General features: G+C 43.0%; 1 protein-coding gene across 1 annotated transcript in view; it reads left to right on the forward strand.

Moving 5' to 3' along the window:
- The first annotated feature begins 1,692 nt into the window (after nucleotides 1-1,692).
- LOC5576072 (anoctamin-1) overlaps nucleotides 1,693-21,700 on the forward strand; it is a 37,076-nt gene continuing 17,068 nt past the window's right edge. The window contains exons 1-5 of the mRNA XM_021857499.1: nucleotides 1,693-1,937; nucleotides 8,919-10,008; nucleotides 19,470-19,768; nucleotides 19,834-20,443; nucleotides 20,507-20,712. Coding sequence (XP_021713191.1) covers nucleotides 1,902-1,937; nucleotides 8,919-10,008; nucleotides 19,470-19,768; nucleotides 19,834-20,443; nucleotides 20,507-20,712 — 2,241 coding nt within the window. The 5' untranslated portion in view covers nucleotides 1,693-1,901. The remainder of the gene's footprint in view (nucleotides 1,938-8,918; nucleotides 10,009-19,469; nucleotides 19,769-19,833; nucleotides 20,444-20,506; nucleotides 20,713-21,700) is intronic.

The raw sequence follows: 21,700 nt of genomic DNA on the forward strand, positions 1-21,700 counted from the left end.
CCTGGGTCCCTGGGAGGAAACTTCAATGAATTATTAAAGGAATCCACATGAACAGGCGACGGAATTCTTGCAGGGTTTTCTTGAAGGAAAAAAAGAAACTTTAGAGACCATTTTGGTTAAAACAAAGGCTTTAGGGACTTTTTAGAGACCAATACACTCAGCCAAGATACTCAACTTGACACTCTGTGAGTTCAATGGGAATTGTTCTAAAAATCGTGAAGAGATTCATCATTAATTTGATGGATTCTATCAAGTGTGATCGTACGTTCAGAAATCCCTCAAACCACCACACTCATGCTTTGTAAAACGCGATGCGATTAGTCTTAGATTAATCCATAGCTTCTTCCAAATATTATTCAAGAACCCTTTTGATAATTATCTATGGAGGTTCCAAAAACTTCTCATGAATTACTTTCACGAAATTTTGTCCCAGGACATACACAGTGTTATGAGGGATTGGATTCATTAGCTTTTCTATCAATTAAAGCAGCTTCTTGTAATAATTCTTACAGTGAGTTTCCATAGATTTTCACTATAGATATTCCCAATCGTTCTTCACTCGAGCCAGAATAATTTGGGGGCCTTGCACACACCATGTTATGCTTCACTAGGAATGAGAAACCGCGAACAACCTTATCGTGTCTTCCATCCTCCATAAGAATAAGTACGACGTTGATCGAGTTTGTATGTATATTAAACAGATAATAGATAATTTAACTTATATTTCATGCTTTCTGCTTGTTTGGGGTTTATTTTTCTGGAATCGTGGGTAGGACAATCCTTTGACTGTCCTACCCAGGTTTTATTGTGCGTAGTACATGTCCTACCTGTCCTACCCACTTCCCGCGTCACTGGTCATATGTATGCACCATTACAAGTGGAACACTTTGTTAGAAAATACGTTGAACCAAGTATCGCAATTTAGTACTATAATAACATGGTCTGTTTACTATGTGCTATGTATCTATCGAAAATAAGCCGCTAGAATCAATAATTTCAAGCAACGCTAATACAATTTCTTTTCCAATAATGTACTCTTCACCACTAACTCTTCTCTACACTGTTTTAAATAAAAATCATTCGGTTGATTGAGGTGGCTCATACTGCCCCATATGGTTGGTGAACACGCAGAAAAACATGGTTTTCCAAAACGTTCCTAAAATAATGTTCAAGTTGATGTTAACATTGTTTATCGACGTAACATGTAAGATAACATTTTGTAGTACAAGTCACTTACATTTAAACGATAATTTTTGTTGTTTTTCGATACTTTCCATTAATTTTTACTTAAGTGGCCCATACTGCCCCGATCGCCCCTAATAAACAAAAAAAAATCCTCGCAGGATTTGTGCCTTTGAAATTGATTCCGAACTGTTTCAGAAAGAAGGTTTCTCGACCTATTTACTGCTTGCATTTCTCGCACATTGTTTAGGGTGTAGTTCTCGTTTGCATATTTAACCACCTTTAAACAAAGTTTGATTTTTGCTTTTCGGTCGGATTTCCATATGGATAATAATAAAAAAAAAAATAACGTTAAAGACGGCTCGCGAAGGAGAAATGCTCAGAACTTGCGTCGGACGCAATGTAACTGTTTGCTTAGGTCATCAAGAGGATATCTGCTTTCACGGGACGGGCCTTAGAGCATAAACTAATACTTGCATAACTGTATGCGCTCATATGAACGATAAGGAAATCCCAAGCAAAGCCGGGAATTTCGGAGCATAATTCTGTGCTTTCATTTTATTTTTTCAGTTCGGTTTGAACATCGGAAGCGGTCGTCTGGGAAAACGAATCGATGGGCTTCAACTGTGTTTGGGTTAATGTGCTAAAGTTATAAAACAGGAGTGATCATTAGTTTTGAATAGTTGAAGTGGTTGGCTATCGGGAGTTTTTTATGTACAATGGGTGAAAATGGAGACTTCCAACACTGCCACAGGGTAAGTTCAGTATAAAATTTAGTGCTTTGTGTAGTTAAAATGGTTTGTAGCTTCATATCTAAGTATCATTGATTCACAGTTCGATTTTGTTCAAAAAATTATCGAAAATTGATTGAAATTTAAGCATTCTTGCACCTCTAGTAGCTCTAGTAAGAGAAACTCTTTTTCATTAAACAAATTAAAGAAAGAATTAAGAACTTTTTTACATAAATCGAAAATTTTTGATCCATTCTTTGTAGGAAAATGAAAAAAAAAGAAGTAAAATACGATTGTGATGTGCGCTATGCAAAAATGAGAAATAATTCATGCATAGGCACATGTGTTCCTAAAGTGGCACAAGCGATATGAAATACAAAAATACGATTTTTTGTAGTTTTCATTTTTTTTCCCGAAAGTCACTTTGTTTTTCAGATGATAAAAATAATGACTCTGGCTTTTATTTTTCGATTTCATGTGAATATTTGTTCGTTGTTGTGTGGTTATTGGTATACCGACCCTAACCGGCTAATATGGAGAAACATTTCGGAAGGTACATCGCTCAAAAAACATATTCTTATCAGTGTTTGTTTGCAAATGCAAACATTAAGAACATATATAGGTGATACACGGTTCAATATTTGCTATCGGATCTGACAGTTAATTCTCAAATGGGTGATAACGAACACAATAGGAATGCTTCTTCAAAATTTTCGAGCGGTTTTCGCGCAACAATGTAGGCTTCCTAAAAGCAGTTCTATTTTTTTCCCATACGTTGAGGTGTACCGCGTAATTCGGAGTCAAATTGCCCACTGGGCCAATTTGAGCTGGTTGGTACCAAAGAAAATAAACTTCTGTGCTGATTATCAACGCGCGCAGGAGATGCTGTTACCAGTGGCTTTTCATACTCATGTTGCGTGAACTAGAGCAGCGAACTTGATTTTGCGCTCGGGGGTCATCTACACCTGACACTTTTAGGGTCGTTGGAGACTACTTAGCACCCACGTACGGTCTTTCTCTAATTTTTACCTGATTGTTTTCTTACCAAAGCGGCACTTTGCAATGACGAACATGTCGCATTTTCGTAAAATAAGGGACGATTTAGGGTACACTAGGGCGATTCAAAATTTAAAGAAAGTTTGAAAATGCAACGTCCCACATCTTTCTTACTATTGTTACCATAAAAATAGTGTTCTGTGCAATTTTCAGCTTTCTAGGTGGTGGTTTCAAGGTGGCCCGAAGCAGATAAAGGTTCATATGAAAAAAAAAAAAAACTATGGAGAAATTTTGAAAAATGTTCCAAACACGTTAGTACTGGAATATAAGTACAAATTTATCAGCCTATAGTAAAAACCAAGGATGGAAAAAAATCGACTTTGTTACAGCTTCTGTCTGTCAATGTGCAGATTTTACCTGTTGTGCCAAATGTTTGTAATCTTGTATGAGTATTTCGGAGAATTAAGCTTTTGAACAAACAAGACATCCCGAGCAAAGTTGGGTAACGAAAAGATAATAAGTTGTGTTATCCGAGCAGGCAACATAACAAACGCGATAACAAAACTTTATACTGAAGATATCATATAAATATCTCATTGTGTTATCATTTGAAACACATTGATAACAAGTTGTGTTATCCAGACAGTTTTCCTAATTGATAACTCATTATGTTATCAATTAGTTATAAAGATCGAATTATGATAAAACATTTGACGTCATTCACCCGTCGGTGACATCCTCGATCTGACAGCTCAAAATTCGTTGATAACAAGAGTCTTCGTATTGATAATAAAAAATAACTAAATGAAATCATGATGTACATCTTGTTATCACTATGTTATGCGGTTGTTATTCGACTTTGCTCCCCGAGTAACACACATGTTATAATTGATGCATATTTACTCTTATATGACAAAATCAACATGTGTGTTCCTTGGGTCGGGATGCGTATGCAGACTTGCAAATTGATAGGAGTGGTAACATATACACAAAATAACCTGTGTGTTTAAAAATTTATGAAATTGAAATGAGGAGTTAAGAGCGACGATTACGTCACAATAGTCGTTAGATAGTTGGGACAAACGAGCAATTTAATCTTCAACGAATCGTAAGAAGAATGCAGAATGGGTGATACGCTTGTGATAAGAAAAGAACCGTTGGCGGAAAAAATCCCGGTACCCGAAAGCCTCCGGTATCTTTCTAGGATTCACGATCACATAATCCCAGGGGGGGTATACGCAACGAGGTGCGCCTACCGTTCATGTTTTGTGGGTGTATTCGTTTGGCTCACAACGCTGCTAGGCATCCCGCTGTTTGAGTGTTGAAATGCATCAGCATTTGCTACCTGGCATGGCCCGCGTTTCGTCCTGTGCTGTTTGGGTTGGCCCGCGTGAGAGATGATGCTGTTTGGGCCGGTCCGCACGAAATATGATTGTTAGGAGAGCTTTGTTTGTAGTTGACAGCCGTACATCCACCCTGCATAATCCATCTTCGACTTCGAGGATTTTTTGAATTCATTCTGATTGGTGATCAAGCTGATATCAATGGATGTTAGTCCTCCACTTTGTGAGAAAGAGATAGCTTAAATAAATGGAAAGAAGCAGAAAATCGAAATGTAGTTTTTGCTTACTGTCATTGAAATGAACCCTCTTTCCTCAAGCCTGCAATGGACCAATGCTAAGTATATTGACAGCTATTAAAGGTATGCTATTCACGACTGTGCATTAGTATTAGTAAATAGTTATGAACTTTTTCCGAATTTGTATGGCATTTGCAATATTTTAATGCAATTTCAATAAATTTAAGTACATAGAATAACAAAATATCAATAGCTTAGTAGAAAATTTTGTTACTTATCCGAGAGGAACATCATTTAATGAATTTCTTGTATTTGTGAGGAGTATTTTTTACGTTTCTCATCACGACCCATTACCTCCCTTGCAAATAACTACCTGAACTACTTTTTTATGTTAGCGTTTATTCAAAATTTTCATAACGACGAAAATTATTCTTTGACTCACACCCACCCTCTCATAACAATTTTTGTATGATTTTTTTTTATTTTGTATGAGCTGTAACATCACTATGGGACATCCACCCACCTCTTTCAGCGTAATGAAATCTGTGAATGGGCCCTTATATAAGAGAATATATTTACTTTATCTATGTATATATAGTAAATACATGCTTGTATGGGGAGGCCTTATTGTAAGGAAGACAGCTATTGAGCCTGATATAATTTGGGAAATTTAACCGAATGCCCAGGCCACATGAGGGGCCCACATCCAAAAGAGTGAGAATGACATTCAGGTTCGTTTTGAGTTGAGTATAAGGGTTAATTCTCATATTTCATAATGCCGAAAATTGTCATTTTCGACAAACACCCACCAACCCTTTTCCATTCAATAAAAAAAATGAAATAATTAATGAGTGCAAATGTATTCTCAATGAAAAACCATTCGATTTAGATATAATAAAATAAATAATACAAATTGTATTTGATTGTTGTTTTTGCGTTGTATAATTTTCGATAGTTGTTGAAATTTACATAATGATTTTCTTCATTTTCTTCTGCTGCAGTCCTGCTGGCTTACCTTCTGGTTTTTGCAAGCGTTTGACGGATGCCTTAGCAGCTTTTTTCTCTTTAATTGTACGATTCAATGTACTGATCCGTATATAAACTCGAAGACGAATGAAGTGCTCTATAATTTGAGCCGGAACATCAGGATGTTTAACTTTTAATGCATTGCTCAGTTTTGCAATAATTCCCTTTTCTTTAGAAATGCTATCCTTATGATAGCCCTTGAAGAAAGATTCAAAAATCCTTGCTTGTTCCATCAACTTATTTGACGGTTTTGTTAGTCCACCAAGTGAAAGATGATCTACATATCTATCTGGATAAGCATAGTCGTGATCCAACAAAGTGTAAGTGGATAAATGGACATGGTTCTCTCGAAGTTTGTAAGTGAATTCTCCAACATAGGGATATTTCATACGGAACTTCCTAGCGACAGCGCCAACAACATACTCAAATCCATCTTCTTCAGTTTGGAAGTTCGAAACACCTTCTATGTTTTCAACAAGCACGTCATCGGAATCAGGATCATCTTCTTGAACGGAAATCTCCCCAACAATAGAGTTCTCGTCAGAATTCGTTGGCTTATAACCCTTCAACACATCCATAATAAGGTATTCTTCACTGGAGCATCTATCTTCCGTTGATTGACCGGATGATACTGACTGCAAACTTTTACCCAGTATGATCACTCTTAATCGCCGAAGAAACTGCATTGGAGACGGATGATCATATCCTCCACCTCGTGTGCGGATCAACGAAAATAGGTTTTCAAGGGCATCCTGATTCAATTTGGCAGTCATAATGTAAGGTACCCCGGGGCAAGTGGGACATAAAAAAACGGTAGTTGAAACAGATTGTTCAATATAATTTAAATATGTCAATGCAAATCCAACAACACGGTCACATTTTGGCAACATATTTGCTGGTGTGTGCATGAATTTGATCGAATAATTTTGAAATTGTGAAAACCTTAGAAGAAAGATGGACAATGAGCCATCAGACGTAGTTACCCTGCTAAACGGGGCAAGTGGGACACATCCAGTTTCATGCGTCAAACCACATCAGTAAGTCAACCATTGCAATAATAGGACTGATAAATCATAGATTTTCAATTTTGAGTACATATTTGATGTACATAAGGGATCAACCATAAAATACGTAACGTTTTAGGAAGAAAACTTAAATGTAAGGTTATGTCACATCGCATTTAATTTTAAATAAAAATTTCTCATTAAAGGCGTAAAGAGGTATAAAACATGTTCAAAATATATCATTTATAAGTTATCAATCGAAATGCAGCACGTAAACTTTCAAAAATTGACGAATTTTTAAATAATTTATTATTATTTGTTGTACCGTAAAACGGGGTAACTTTGATAGTTTTTTCGAAGAAAACTTGAATATTTATGCATGCTGTTTCAAAGAATTTTAATTCATATTTTTAAAACAAGTACTGGTATCCTAACTATCGATTCCAGTTGATAGATTTCCAAAAGATTTATTCTAAATGGATATATAATTTTTCATATAATCGAAAGTCGGTTTTCTGTTTTGGGGTAACTTTGATAATGGAGCATCACGCGAACAAAATTGAATAATTACAGAACATTTGTAGGGCGTTGCATATCTTTAGGCGTTTAACGCTATATGGAAATTTCTGACTTAGATTACAAAAATGTTCCCAGTTTGTAAAAATAGTATTCGCTAAGAGTTTTAAGACTGAATTCGAGTTCTACTATAACTAGGCTATCAAGTATAAGTGACGAATTCATTATGACTTCATCAAATAGTGATCGTAGAACAGATTGTTTGAGAGCATTTCAAAGTTGCTAAAATCTTATAAATTTTCCATATATGCATATAAATCCTCAAATGTACTTGATTCCAACGAAAATAGCTTTAACATGAAGTGTCATACTAATACTCTTTACTTTTGCATTCGTTTTGCTTAACAGATTAACAGGAACTTTGTTATTTCGTTTAGTATGTTAAGAGTCTCGTGTATTTTTGTGAAAGCTGTCATGGTTTGTACACTTGTACACCAAAAAATGCAATAAAGCTACTGTATTTCGATAAATTACTTCAGTTCAATTATCTACTTTGCATTTTTTCGCCAAAATCGCATGGACGAAAACGATTTGAGAGAAATGCTTAACGATCGACACCAGTCACACCACTTTATGATACAAGTTTCTTCCCGCCCCCCTGTGTGACTTACTTCGCCGGAGACTTATTTTCACTATGGGAAACCTTCGTACTTCTTCACTGCAGGATTTTATTCCAATCACACGCCACAAAATTTATATAATTCACGAAATTTTATGAAATTTCCTCAACGACCGCGTAAAATTGTGAATGTTAACAAAGTTCAATCCGTCGTACTGAGAAAAAAAAGCTTGTGCGCATCAATGTGTGCGCGATGCTCGACGTAAAAATAAGGTTTCTTTGATTGTGTTGTTTTCGCTGCACTGTGAGCAAATGCTATAATTGTACGGTCAAAAGGAATTGTGTTCATATGTTTGGGCTGAATTTTGATGACAAACAATAAATTTTAAAGCAAATTAGTATATTCCATCATAGCTGCGTAGATCTATATACAGTCATCTCTCCCATACTCGATATTGAAGGGCCCATCGAGTTAGGGAGGTATCGAGTTATAGAACACAAAAGCAGTGCAACTGCGTTCTAAGGGACCATCGAGATAGCCATGAAAATCAACTTTTACTATGGTTCTCTACCTCGATATCGAGATACGGAATATCGAGATACGGAATATCGAGTAAGGGAGAGTTAACTGTATTCTAGTAAAACATTTTATTATAGCGTTTGTATGTTGTGTTTTGACCACTCAATATATCACAGTGAGCCGTAAGTCATGAGACGAATCTGGAAACTTATTGCGACAGAAATGAAAACGATACGACGGATTGAGAATACGGCAAGATGCATTTTCTTTGCATTATTTCAAAAAAGAGATCAAGATTTATCAAAATCTTATTGTACAATGCTAAAGCCGTTTTGAGAAAGAATTGTTTTGCATCGATTTGAACCAGCATCGTTTACTGCAATACTGGTAAAATCGCAGTTCTCACTGATCAATGCTCAATACGATGGATACTAGCACATCACCCTAAGTTGAAATGCGGAAATGTAATCGAATCATAGCAAAGTTATAGTCTCAGTTTGTTGGTGTTCTGTTTCATAACTCGATACCTCCCTTACTCGATGATCCCCTCAATATCGAGTTATGGAGAGTTGGCTGCAATTGACTATACTTGAGCTATTCCACAAGTTTGCCTAAGATACCATCTACCCATTTTGTCTAAAAAAAAATACCTGTATGCATAAAAGCAACTGAAATTAAAATAGATTACTGGGCGTTAATGGGCTAATCAATTTATCTCTCTCTCTCTCCCTCCCGCTCTCAACAGACCAAGAGGAACCTAAAGTTCAAAGATGGGATACGAACTGTGGATTTCGTTCTGACACGAAACCTAGATCATGCCGAAAAACAGGTCAGGCGTTGTTACTTCGAGAAGAACGTAACTGAAGAGGGCCTGCAGATCGAGCCGGATGACTTCGAAGAGTTTTTCGCCAATAATCCCTTCCCTGACCATCACGCCGCAACACTAGATAAGAGAGATGAATCCACTGTACAGACCCTGCGGGTCGAGTCGTGTGACTCCAAAAAGGCCCGGTTCACCAAAATACACGTACCTCAGGAAACGCTTCTGCGTTATTGCGAAATCATGCGTATAAAAATGAAAGTCAATTTATCAGGATTAGAGAAGGATCAGCAATCGGCTGATGGTCACCTCAATAATGTGAACAGCAGACGAGTGAGTTTGACGGGAACGTTGCGAAAGGTCCTCCCGAAAACGATGATTGATTTTTTGAACCTTAATGAGTCGGAAGGAAACCCGATCCTGTATGAGTATTCTCGCGGGAAGGATTATTTGTTCGGGGGAAATGTTGCAATGTCCGTTGCGCCGACTGTTCGGACAGCGGTAGCCCACTATATCCTGGAGAGAACGAACTGCGGAGACAAGAAAGATGATCCTTTCGACACCGGGTTGACGAAGTTGCTGGAGGAGGGAGTGTATCTGGATGCGTTTCCTCTGCATGATGGCAATTTGGAACCGGCCGAGGAATGCAAGAGAACGTGGTTACTCCAGGAGTGGGCTTCCATGGTTCACTGGATAAAATTGCAGCCGTTGACGGAGGTAAAGGACTACTTCGGAACGCACGTCGGGATGTACTTCGCCTGGCAAGGCTTCTACACGAACATGCTGATCTGGGCCTCTTCTGCCGGGCTGTTGTGCTTCTTGTTCGGGCTGGTCACATTTCGGAGCAACCAGGTCAGTCAGGACATCTGCAGGGATAACTCGACGATCATGTGCCCGCAGTGCGATGCCATATGCGACTATTGGAAGCTGGGAGATACCTGCTTGTCATCACGTCTGGCTTACCTGTTCGATAACAAGCTTACGATCTGGTTTGCGCTGTTCATGTCCGTTTGGGGTAAGTTATTGTTTATTTATTAGATTCTACATACACGTCTCGATAGCAGTTACTTATACTTCAAATTGTAATTAGTAATTTTGGGCATTTGGTTTTTCTGAACGTCCAGTATTGCCAACTTGACAGTAGGCCGAGTTAACATTCCTTCCTTGGTTCGTACAACTGCTCTTCTGGTCTATCCGTCCTTTCCTTTCATTGTTTCAATAATCCGTTCTCGTAGCCATCCATTTCCTTTGGTATCATCAACTACGAGTACTACATCTCCGGTTTCTAACGATTTTGTCGGGTGGAACCACTTTGTGTGCCTGGTCAGAGTTGGTAAGTACTCCTGCACCCATCGCCTTCAGAACAGATCCACTAAGTACTGTGAGAGTTTCCAGCTGTCCCGCAATGTAGATCCTTCTTGTTAATGCTGTTCTTGGTTGAACCACACCCGTCGACCCGTAAAGTAGGAAATGGCTCGGTGTTAAAACCTCTTGATCTGCATTATCGAATGGAACGTAGGTGGGCGGTCACGAGTTGACAATGAATGATAATGAATTGCTTCAGCTCCTAGTAGCACCGTCTCAAGTACTTCGCCGCTTGGATGATATGCATGATCTACGATTGCCGCCATTGCAGTTTTGACGGAGCATACCATTCGCTCCCAGCATCCTCCCATGTGAAGTGCAGAGGGTGGATTGAAATGCCACGTAGTCCTTGCATTGGTGAATGTTACCGCACAATCCTCCTGAATGGCTTGAATCTATTCAAACAGCAAATTGTTGGCACCCCTGAAACAGGTTCCGTTATCAGAGTAGAATGCTGTTGGTGTCCTCTTTTACTAACAAACCGACGAATTGCCATCACGTAGTGTTACGTCTTCACTGGCCGGACTAGTGCACCCACGGAAATCACTCGCGGAATAGCGCGTTTTCGGAACGGATTTAAAAACTCGTTGTCGCACTTAACCGACGGTTTAATTACTGTAAATAAATCGTACACAGCAACTTAACAATAGCGGACTGTATATTTAGGCTTAACCGACACGGCCGACGCACGGGAGAGAACTGAACTGAACTGCTATCGATCTATCTATTTCGATCTACATGGATGGTACTTAACTACCGAAGATTGGCTTCGTACATGTATGGCCTACGCTGCTATCAGTGATGATGATAGAAAGATAGAGATAACTGCCCCAGTGGGACTCACTCTCAGTCGGCTATCATTTCGTTCTGTGAGTCGTATACACGTCTATCCTGTACTACGTAACATGCCGGCGGCCTTGAGTTTACTCAACACAACAATAAAGTATGCTAGGAACAATAAACTAACTGAACAATAAACAATAGCGATACAAATTTGTTTTGATCGAACGTTCGTAACAAAACGACTAGACGATCTCGCCTGAGATTCGTCTCCCTTCCAACACATTGTACACAACGATAATATCACTAAACAGGACCGGATGATCCTCCTGCCGCTGGTCACTGATGACGACGTCCGCATCACGAAGATGATGAATCCGTGCACTGATGTCATGTCTCGTAGATTTGGCATACGACACTGGAGACTGCGGTTTCGGACGGGGTGATTCCTGTCGAAGATAGACACGGCTGTAATCCAAGACATGGGCTTACAGAGGAGACACGTAACTTAAAGCTCGGCCCCATGGCGAAAACGGACGGTTGTGTCCAATAGCTTGCCAAAGTTGCCCCTTGGGGGCAATGAATACTCATCTGCAGTGCAGCTCCTTGCTGCTCGATGACACGATGAATTGGGTTGTTGAACGGAAAGATTGATGATGACCGACACCGGATGGTTATACCGGCGGCCTTTTCTGGATACTCAACGGGCCAGGAAGTACTGACGGCTAGCGATGACGCACGAATGGACAATCTGTCGAAGATACGGAGCGATTGGGATCCTGAACATACACAAAGGTGGATCAACGTAACTTATACGTCGCCCCCGTGGCGTAGCGGTAATAAAGCACCGCAGGTTGCCGACAGATGCCCCATATGGGGGCGTACTTAGCCTGATTGTTGTCCAAATAGGTAACGGGAACGGTTGAACTTCACATCAGATAAAACACTTGGGTTCCGACGACCACAGCTGGTACAGTTGGTGTTCACATCCCTAGCGATGGAAAGCAAAGCAGTAGGTTCCAACAAATACGAAAGGAGGGATGAACGTAACTTGTGGGTCGCCCCCAGACATAAACGGCGAAATACTTGCCGCCTGCTGCCTAAAGTGCCCCAACGGGGACTACAATACTTAGTTTACTTGGCGGTCGAACGATGTTCTTCTTCTTTCTGGCGTTACGTCCCCACTGGGACAGAGCCTGCTTCTCAGGTTAGTGTTCTTGTGAGCACTTCCACAGTTATTAACTGAGAGCTTACTATGCCAATGACCATTTTTGCATGCGTATATCGTGTGGCAGGTACGATGATACTTTATGCCCTGGGAAGTCGAGAAAATTTCCAACCCGAAAAGATCCTCGACCGGTGGGATTCGAACCCACGACCCTTAGCTTGGTCTAGCTGAATAGCTGCGCGTTTACCGCTACGGCTATCTGGGCCCCACGAACGATGTACTGGTACTGAATGATCTACTGAGCTTCCTCAGCTTGCTGTTGATTGTCGCGAATGGGAAGAATGCATATCTTCTGGATACCTCGACGGAATGATCCTTGCTGCGTGCGAACGGTAACTACCCTGATGATACCATCAGCGCCTGGGTGAATCTCCGTCACTCGACCAAGCTGCCACTGCAGCGGCGGTACCTTATCCTCCTTCAGTAATACCATCGTACCGATGTGCAGGTTGTCCCTTCTTCTCGTCCATTTGTTTCGGTTGTGAAGATCCGACAAGTAGTCCGTAGACCACCGCTTCCACAGCATTTGACTGAAACGCTGAACCAGTTGCCACCTACTCAGTCGATTCTCCGGAATATCTGTGAGACTGGGCTCCGGAATCGCTGACAGCGGTCGCTGGACCAAAAAGTGTCCGGGAGTTAACGCATCCAGATCTCGATGATCGCTGCTAATCGGTGTTATCGGCCTCGAATTGAGACAGGCCTCGATCTGCGTGACAACAGTCAGAAATTCATCCGAACGAAGTACGGTGTTTCCGATGACCTTCCGCATATGTCCCTTGAGTGACTTCACAGCCGCTTCCCATATTCCGCCGAAGTTCGGCGATTTGGCGGGAATAAACTTGAATTCGATGGCATCCTTAGCTGCATCTGACACTACTGCGTTCTGAAATTGTTCTGCTCGGAACAGTCGATGTAACTCGCTGATTTCTCTCCGCGCACCAACAAAATTGGTCGCGTTATCACAGAAGATAACTTCTGGCTTGCCACGCCTTGCAACAAACCTCCTTAATGCTGCTATGAACGCCTCCGTAGTGAGATCTGCAACCATCTCTACGTGAACCGCCTTCACTACTAGGCAGACGAATACGCACAAGTAACACTTTACCGGAGCGGCCTTACGAGATCCTTGTCGAACATTGAAAGGTCCACAATAGTCAACTCCGACACGAAGAAATACAGGAGCAGGAGTCACTCGTTCCATCGGAAGATCTCCCATTAGCTGCTCGTGCACCTGTGGACGAGCCCTGAAGCAGGTTACACACTCGTGCACTACCTTCCTTGCTAGGTTTCTTCCGGATAGTGGCCAGAACCTTTCCTTCACACAGGATAGCATTAGCTGTGGTCCTCCGTGAAGTAGTCGATGGTGGTAGTCAACCATAATCAGCTTCGTCAACGGATGATTACTGTCCAATACAATCGGATACTTTCTGCCGAACGACACTGGCGCATGACGAAGTCTTGCACCAACGCGGATCAATCCATCTTGCAGAACTGGATCCTTAGTGTGCAATCTCGAGCTTGACTTCACCTCTCCCTTTGCTGCAAGATCTGACAACTCCACAGGAAAACACTCCGACTGTGCTAGCTTCACTAATACGCTCAGAGCTTCCTCGTGTTCCTTCGCGTTGAGCACTCCAGTTCTTCTGCATGCTCGGTTGCTGATTCTGCAATTTTGGACGAAGCGAAGTGTCCATGCCGTTGACCGTATCAACTTCAGCAACGACGAATACCGGGTAAAAATTTCGCTCGGCGGTAGCATCTGCAGCGCTGTTGTTACTAGCGGTTTCTCCTCCAAAGTTACCGAATCAAACTGCTGTTCTGAACTGCTGCTCATCTTCGGCCACACAGTCGAATCTTCTTGAAGCCATGCCGGGCCATTCCACCACACGGAGCTTTCGGCGAGTTGTAGCGGTGTTACACCGCGCGAGATAATGTCGGCCGGGTTCTCGACGCCAGGCACATGATTCCAAAAGCCATCTCGAGTAATGTGCTGAATCTCCGACACTCTGTTGGAGACGAACGCTTGCCACCTCGATGGATGGGAGAATAGCCAGCACTTCACGATCGTCGAATCGGTCCAGAAGTAGGTTTTTGCCGGAATCGGAATACTCTCCGCTACTGTCTCGTACAAATGCGCCAACAGTAGAGCCGACGACAACTCCAATCAGCAGTCTGTGTGGCTTCCGCCAAAGATGTTGAACTAATAAAATTTGGGGATTGACTGCCTCTTCTTCTTCCGTTTCAAATCATCCAAAGGAGCTACCTTGGACTTAGCCATCACTAATCGGACTGTGACTTCTCCCTTCTGTGTTACGCATCGAAGATATATTACCACTCCGTAGGTCTTTTCTGAAGCGTCGCAGAATCCGTGTAACTCGCATGATACCACATTATCACTGATCTAGCGGGGTACGAAAACTGCATCAATCCGATCCAAATTCGTCCTGAATTCTAGCCACTGTGACTGCAGGTCTGGGCTCAACGGTTCATCCCAAGAATACTTCTGTTTCCAAAGCTCTTGGAGAAACATCTCTGCCTGCACGATCACTGGCCCCACTAGTCCATACGGATCGAATAAACGTGCGGAATCAGACAGAACGATGCGCTGAGTAACGGGTGACTTCACATTCCAACGTGGAGATTTGAACCAAAACATATCCAACGCTGGCTCCCAGGTCAAACCTAGAGTTTTCACAATCGATGTTGTATCGATGTCCAGGAGATCTCGCTTATCGTGTAAATCGCTGGGAATGCTCTTCAGAATCGCTGGCTGATTTTAATGTTACTTCCGGAGGTTGAAACCAAAAGATCCGAGAAGCGACAGAACATCCTTGCACAGCTTTGCTCCTTCTTTCACAGATTTCGCTACAGCTAACATGTCGTCCACGTAGAAGTCATGCTTGATGATGTTGGCTGCCGCTGGATGCGTCTGCTCTCCTTCCTCTGCGCACTTCTTCAAGCTCCGAGTTGCCAAATATGGCGCCGACGAAGTACCGTAAGTCACTGTCGACAGCTGATACGTTCGAAGGGGCTCATCAACGGACTCTCGCCAAAAAAATCCTTTGCAGCGGTTGGACTTGCTCGACTACGATGATCATGCGGTACATCTACTCCACATCAGCGACGATTGCGTACTTGTGGAGTCGGAAACGAATTAAAATGGAGAGTAGATCGCTCTGGACCACCGGACCCACCATCAGGGTGTCGTTAAGAGAAACTCCTGTATCTGTCGCACACGATGCATCAAACACTACTCTGAGCTTCGTCGTGGTGCTGTCGGGCTTCATCACAGCATGATGTGGCAAATAGTAGGTGTGCATCGGTTTGTCTCGTCGTCTCTGACTTCTCTCATGTGTCCCATCAGCAAATACTCATGTATAAATGCTGTGTAGAGAGCTTTCATTTCTGGGTTTGCATTCAAGCGGCGTTCCAAACCCAAAAATCGCTTGGTGGCTATCTCCTTGGAATTGCCTAACTGCTCCAGCATATACTCCTTCTTGGGTAGAACTACTCGGAACTTGCCATCCGGATCCCTTGTTGTAGTCTGCTCGAAGATAGACTCACACGAAGACTCTTCAATGGAGAGGCAGCTTTTCATGCGACACGATTCCAACTCCACTGCACTGCACTGAAGGTAGAGATGGAATTGTCAGGAACTTCTCCAGCTACTATCCAACCCAGCTCTGTGTTGCGCAAAATTGGACCAGCATCCGATAGCTTCATCTGCTCACTTAAAAGCAACTCGTAGAAGATTTCCACACCCAGAATAGCATCTACGGCCGAAGACTCGTGGAAATCGGGATCGGCGAGACAGATGTCTGTGGGCAGGTTCCAGGAACTGATGTCCATGTTCTGCTGCGGCAGGTTCAGCGTAATCCGGGGTAGCACAAAAAACTTCACTTCTGCAGTTTCAAACGAGGAGTAGCGTGACAGGATCCTCGCTAACACGGATTGTTTGGACACCGTCGAGGCACCGCCTACACCATTCACCGGCAGATTCTCGAGGAACTGCTTGAAGTTCAGCCGCTGCGACAGGTTTTCCGTGATCATACTTATTTGCGAACCGTTGTCCAGCAGCGCACGGGCAATGACAGTGTTTCCGAAGCGATCGGCGAGTTTCACGAGCGCGGTTGACAGAAGAGTGGTGTTTCGCTTGTTGTGTGAAGTAGCAGTGTGGTGAGAAGTAGTCGGTGTATTTGTGGGAGGTGGCTGTCGTGTATGTGGCGGCGTAGTGTTTTGGACTGGAGGTGTGTGTGGATTTGCTTGAGTATTGTTCATCCGGGATTGGCCTTGATACTGCGAATGCGATTGTTGTCCTTGAGACAGAGGGCGAGACTGTGATTGAGCGTTTGTATTTGCGTTCGCGGCTTGAGGCCTGCTAGGGTTGATCGGTGGTTGATTCTGCGGGGTAGAAATGGGTGGAGAATACGGATGCAGCAGGTAATGATGTCGTTGACCACACTTGGAACACGTACGTCTGGAACAATCAGCCACAAAATGTCCGGACGATAAACAATTCAGGCAGAGTCCAAGTCTACGAATAAGCATTTTCCTGTCGACCACTCTCATTTTTGCGAAACGACGACACTGCTCGATACTGTGCTGTCCACCGTTGCAGATTGGACAACTGCTGGTAACTGGCACTAAAGTGTGAACAGTTGAGCTTCTGAAGGGTCGTTTTTGTTCTACTGCACTTCGAATAGAAATAGACTGAAGAATGGCGCACTGCTTCTCAAGAAAATCGACCATGGCTTCGTATTGAGGGATATCCTTGGATCCATGATGAGTCTCCCATTGGCGAAGCATTGTGGTGTCCAGCTTCTGCGACAGCATGAACGCCAAAAGAGTGCTCCAGCCTTTGGTGTTTTCTCCCAGTTTTTCCAGTTGCTGCAGATTGACCTTGAACGTCGTAAGAACAATGTTCAGCGCCTCAAAGGTCTCAGATTTCATTGCAGGAACTGCAAACAACGCTTTCAAGTGCTCGTGTGCTATCAGCTTGTGGTTTTCGTACTTTGCCTCGAGGATACCCCAAGCGATCGGGTAGGATGCAGCACTCACTTGAACCTGATTGATCTGCAGCAACGCGTCATCTTTCAGGGAAGCTCGCAAGTAGTTAAACTTGTCGATGGGATTCAGGTCGTCGTTGTCATGAATCAGCGATCGGAAGTTATCTCGGAAATTGATCCACTCCTGCAATTTTCCGGAAAAGGATGGTAGCTTCAGCTCAGGATACTTCAGACGCGACTGTTGGACACCTCCGGCAACACGTTGACGCTCAACAAAACCTGGTTGGGTCCTAGGGCGTTTCGCAAGCAGTGCTGACTTGAGACGGAAGTACGCGTTCTCGAATTCCTTGTAGGTTCGGACACTGTCAGTGATGGTAGGGACGGACTTCTTACTACTTTCATCGTCGGCACTTTCGTAGTCGCCCGTTTCGTCTAACAGCACATCTATTTCCACTCGAACTGCACAAAACCGATCGAATATGCTATCAAGTTTCACTAGCCTCAATTCAACCACTGACTGATCACGATCTTCATCATAACCATTCACAAAGTCTTGAACGTTGTCCAAAGCAGCCTTCAGCTGGTGCTCTTCCTTCACCAACTGCCTTAAACTCGCTTTTGTCATCGTTGATCACCACCCACTATTGCACTGCACTACGCGACAGAACCGAAACCGAGACCTCAAGCGGAACGAATGACAGAAATGACAGCTCAATTATCAACCACTAATTGTGGAAAATTACCAAAAGGCAAATCGCAAGTGTGCCGAAATCAAATAATCAACCGGAGAACTCAAAATAATTCTCCCCAATTAAAATCAAATTTGTCCAAACTCGCACCACAGTACGGTAACAGAACGCAAGCTAAGTGTAGCATTCAAATGCGCTATCTATTTATGCCTTTACATGCAGGCTCCTCTATTCGCAGCCACCTCAACCACACATTCACACACACTGGCTACTTATCTGACTCCTATGGGCGCTGGATATTCCTCCTGGGGGGAAACGATGTGGCAGCTGACGGGTTGAAGGAAAGTGAACGGCCGAGGTATGATTGATCCCCAACTGCATACAGGGCAGCGTAGCAGCTGTTGCACTATTGGGTAATTAAATTCGATCACCACTTCACACGGGCAATTCAGACGGCCCTCTTTGTAAAAGCCACAAAGGGCAGAAGCACTTTTCACTCGAGGGCAATGGCTTCGATCTAAGGTTCACTGATCGAGCACAACCGACGGACAATGGGTCACCGCACAATGTACCCAAACCGCGCCGCACTATTCACTATTACGTGGTCCCGCGGATTGGCCTAATCCGGCTCGAAGGACAAAAAAGTTACGTATAATCTTCACTGGCTGGACTAGTGCACCCACGGAAATCACTCGCGGAATAGCGCGTTTTCGGAACGGATTTAATAACTCGTTGTCGCACTTAACCGACGGTTTAATTACTGTAAATAAATCGTACACAGCAACTTAACAATAGCGGACTGTATATTTAGGCTTAACCGACACGGCCGACGCACGGGAGAGAACTAACTCTATCGATCTCGATCTACTGATCGTTGCCTATCCCGACGGTACTCAACTACTGAAGATTGGTTGCCCTACACTGCTATCAGTGGTGATGGTGATAAACAGATAGAGAATAGATCTGGTGGGACTCACTCTCAGTCGGCTATTAGTTCGCTCTGTGAGTCGTATACGGCTCTATCCTATACTACGTAACAATGATGTTGGTCTTCCAAGAATGTGGTGCAAAAATTTGCCATAATGGCTGAACCATTGGTCGCAATTTTCAATCGATGACTTTTGAGCTTATTTTTTAATGCCTGAATCATATAGGTACAGTTTTCAATACATGGGAGTTTTTACAATTCATAGGGGCATATTTCTCATTACACTATGTTACGTCTCTAGGCTGTGAGCGGAAGAAAAAAATAAACCGCAATGGGAAAATAATCATTTTTCGGCATGAGGTCCTACTATCCTGCTTTCACTTTTTTTTCTGAGGAGCTAGTTACTTAGTGAGTAACTTTGAGTAACCACCATGACACGTCTGCTCCAAACTAAACGAATCCATTTTCTCATTCCAGCATCGGTTTATCTGAAAATGTGGAAGCGATACGTTTCGCATCTTCAGCACAAGTGGGGCGTCCGAGATTACGACGCTCAGGTGGAACCGCCAAGGCCACAGTATCTCGCGCGGCTACTGGAACGCAACAGCAAGAACACCAACAGCGCCTCCATGAACGGGGTTGATGAGCAGACTGTTAAGGCAGACTGTGCCAAGACTGTCCTGAACACCTACACCGGAAAGAAGGAACCCGCCCCACGCTTCTGGTCGACAAAGCTGCCCAGCCTACTGTACAGTTACTCCGTGATTTTGCTCTTCGTCAGTTTCTTACCTCTCAGACTACTTGGATTGAAGTTCAACAAACCTTCTTTTCGTTTCCGTAGATTGGACTTGCGGTCGCTGCCGTCTTCGGGTTCGTAATCTACCGGATGTCCCTGTTGACGGCGCGTCACATCTACGGAGATCCAGCGGACGTGGCCAACAAGCGGCTCATGTTCTCCGCTGTGGCAGCCATTATCGATTTGGCACTTTCGATAGCGCTGGACGTCGCTTACAATGCGGTGGCCGTTCGCATGACCAACATCGAATACCATCGGACCCAGAACGACTACAACGAAAGTCTGAACCTGAAGGTGTTCCTTTTCCAGTTTGTCAATTACTACAGTTCGATCTTCTACATCGCTTTTCTGAAGGGGAAGTTTCCTGGATACCCGGCAAAGTATAACCGGATTTTGGGCTTCCGGCAAGAAGAGTGCCAACCCGGGGGTTGTCTGATGGAGCTAAGCGTTCAACTGGCCATTATCATGATCGGCAAGCAGACTGTGTCGCTGATTCGGGATTTCTCTATTCCTTATTTTGTGAAACAGTACCGAGAGTGGAGAAAGCGGAATTCGAAGGAAGAGGATGATTCGGTTGATAGCAACGAGTATACTGAGGATGATTCACTGATCAGCTGGAACGAGCGTTGCCGTTACGATGATTATGTGAAGATGGGTAAGTTTCTGATTTATTGCTTCACCATGCTGGTTCTAATGCGAATGCATGCATTGATTACAGTGATTCAATATGGATTCATTACCATTTTTGTGGTAGCTTTTCCACTGGCACCGCTCTTTGCCCTGCTGAACAATGTGTTCGAAACGCGTCTGGATGCGATGAGATATCTCAAGTTCTATAAGCGGCCGGTCCCGAAACGGGTTCGAGACATCGGCATGTGGTACGACATCATGGACGTAATCGCCAAAATGGCTGTCGTATCCAGTGTGAGTATTCGATTTTGTATAGTGTTTTTTGAATACGTCTTTCTCCTCTATACAGGAGTGAAATTGGAATTTCAAAACCAAGAGCGTTACGTTGGCATAAAATATTTTAAACGTTCATAACTATTTGCTGGCTTAACGAAATTCCTTGATCAGTACCTCAATAGAAAGACAAGACATCGAAGGTGTGGTGTACAGAGTCTGCGTTATAAGATTAAAAATGAAATGCTTCTCTCAGTGCATGTGAAAAAATATGTTTCAGTGTTGTATGATGTGAGCGCTCAATCCTACGTACGATGAGCTTTTCATTTGACGTGTGCGATAGCGTGAGCTTTAGCTTTCGTTTGAATCGGATAGAAAATGATTCGAACACACACAGCTTTGGTTGTGTTGATGAATGCGAGAATGATATGTGCGCTAAATGGATTCATTGCGAATGATGAAGCGAGAGAATATGATTTTACGAACGGGTGCGAAAGAGAGAGTGTAGATGATTGACAAGGGATGTATATGTATAGGTGGCAAATACGTAGCACGGGTGTTCGGTTTGTAGAGCATCAATAATTCAGTTTGTTAGCAGATTTTGCGACGAACGCATTCCTAAAGTTTTCGAAAAAGTTATTCAGTGAGCGTCAGTTACCACAATGGCGCAATTCGGTAGGCCTTTTTTTTGGTGAAATACCGTTTTTTCTGGAGCGACGGTTCTCCAGGTTAAAGTTATTTGAAGTGAAATGTCTTGTTCAGTAGAATCTCACCGGAGCGACAGGTCTCCGAAGATGAATTTTCCGGATCGACAGGTATCCGATGATTCATTTGCCGGAACGACAGGTTTCCGTGCTTAAAAGTAACGAAGCGACAGGTCTTCGAGTTATTTGCTTGGAGCGACAGGTCTCCTTAATTAAATATTTCGAAGCGACAGGTCTTCGAAGATGTTTTTTTTTCGGATCGACAGGTATCCGATGACAAATTTGCCGGAGCGACAGGATCCGTG

This window comes from Aedes aegypti, chromosome 1, assembly GCF_002204515.2.
Source record: "Aedes aegypti strain LVP_AGWG chromosome 1, AaegL5.0 Primary Assembly, whole genome shotgun sequence".
In the NCBI taxonomy this organism is placed as follows: domain Eukaryota; kingdom Metazoa; phylum Arthropoda; class Insecta; order Diptera; family Culicidae; genus Aedes; species Aedes aegypti.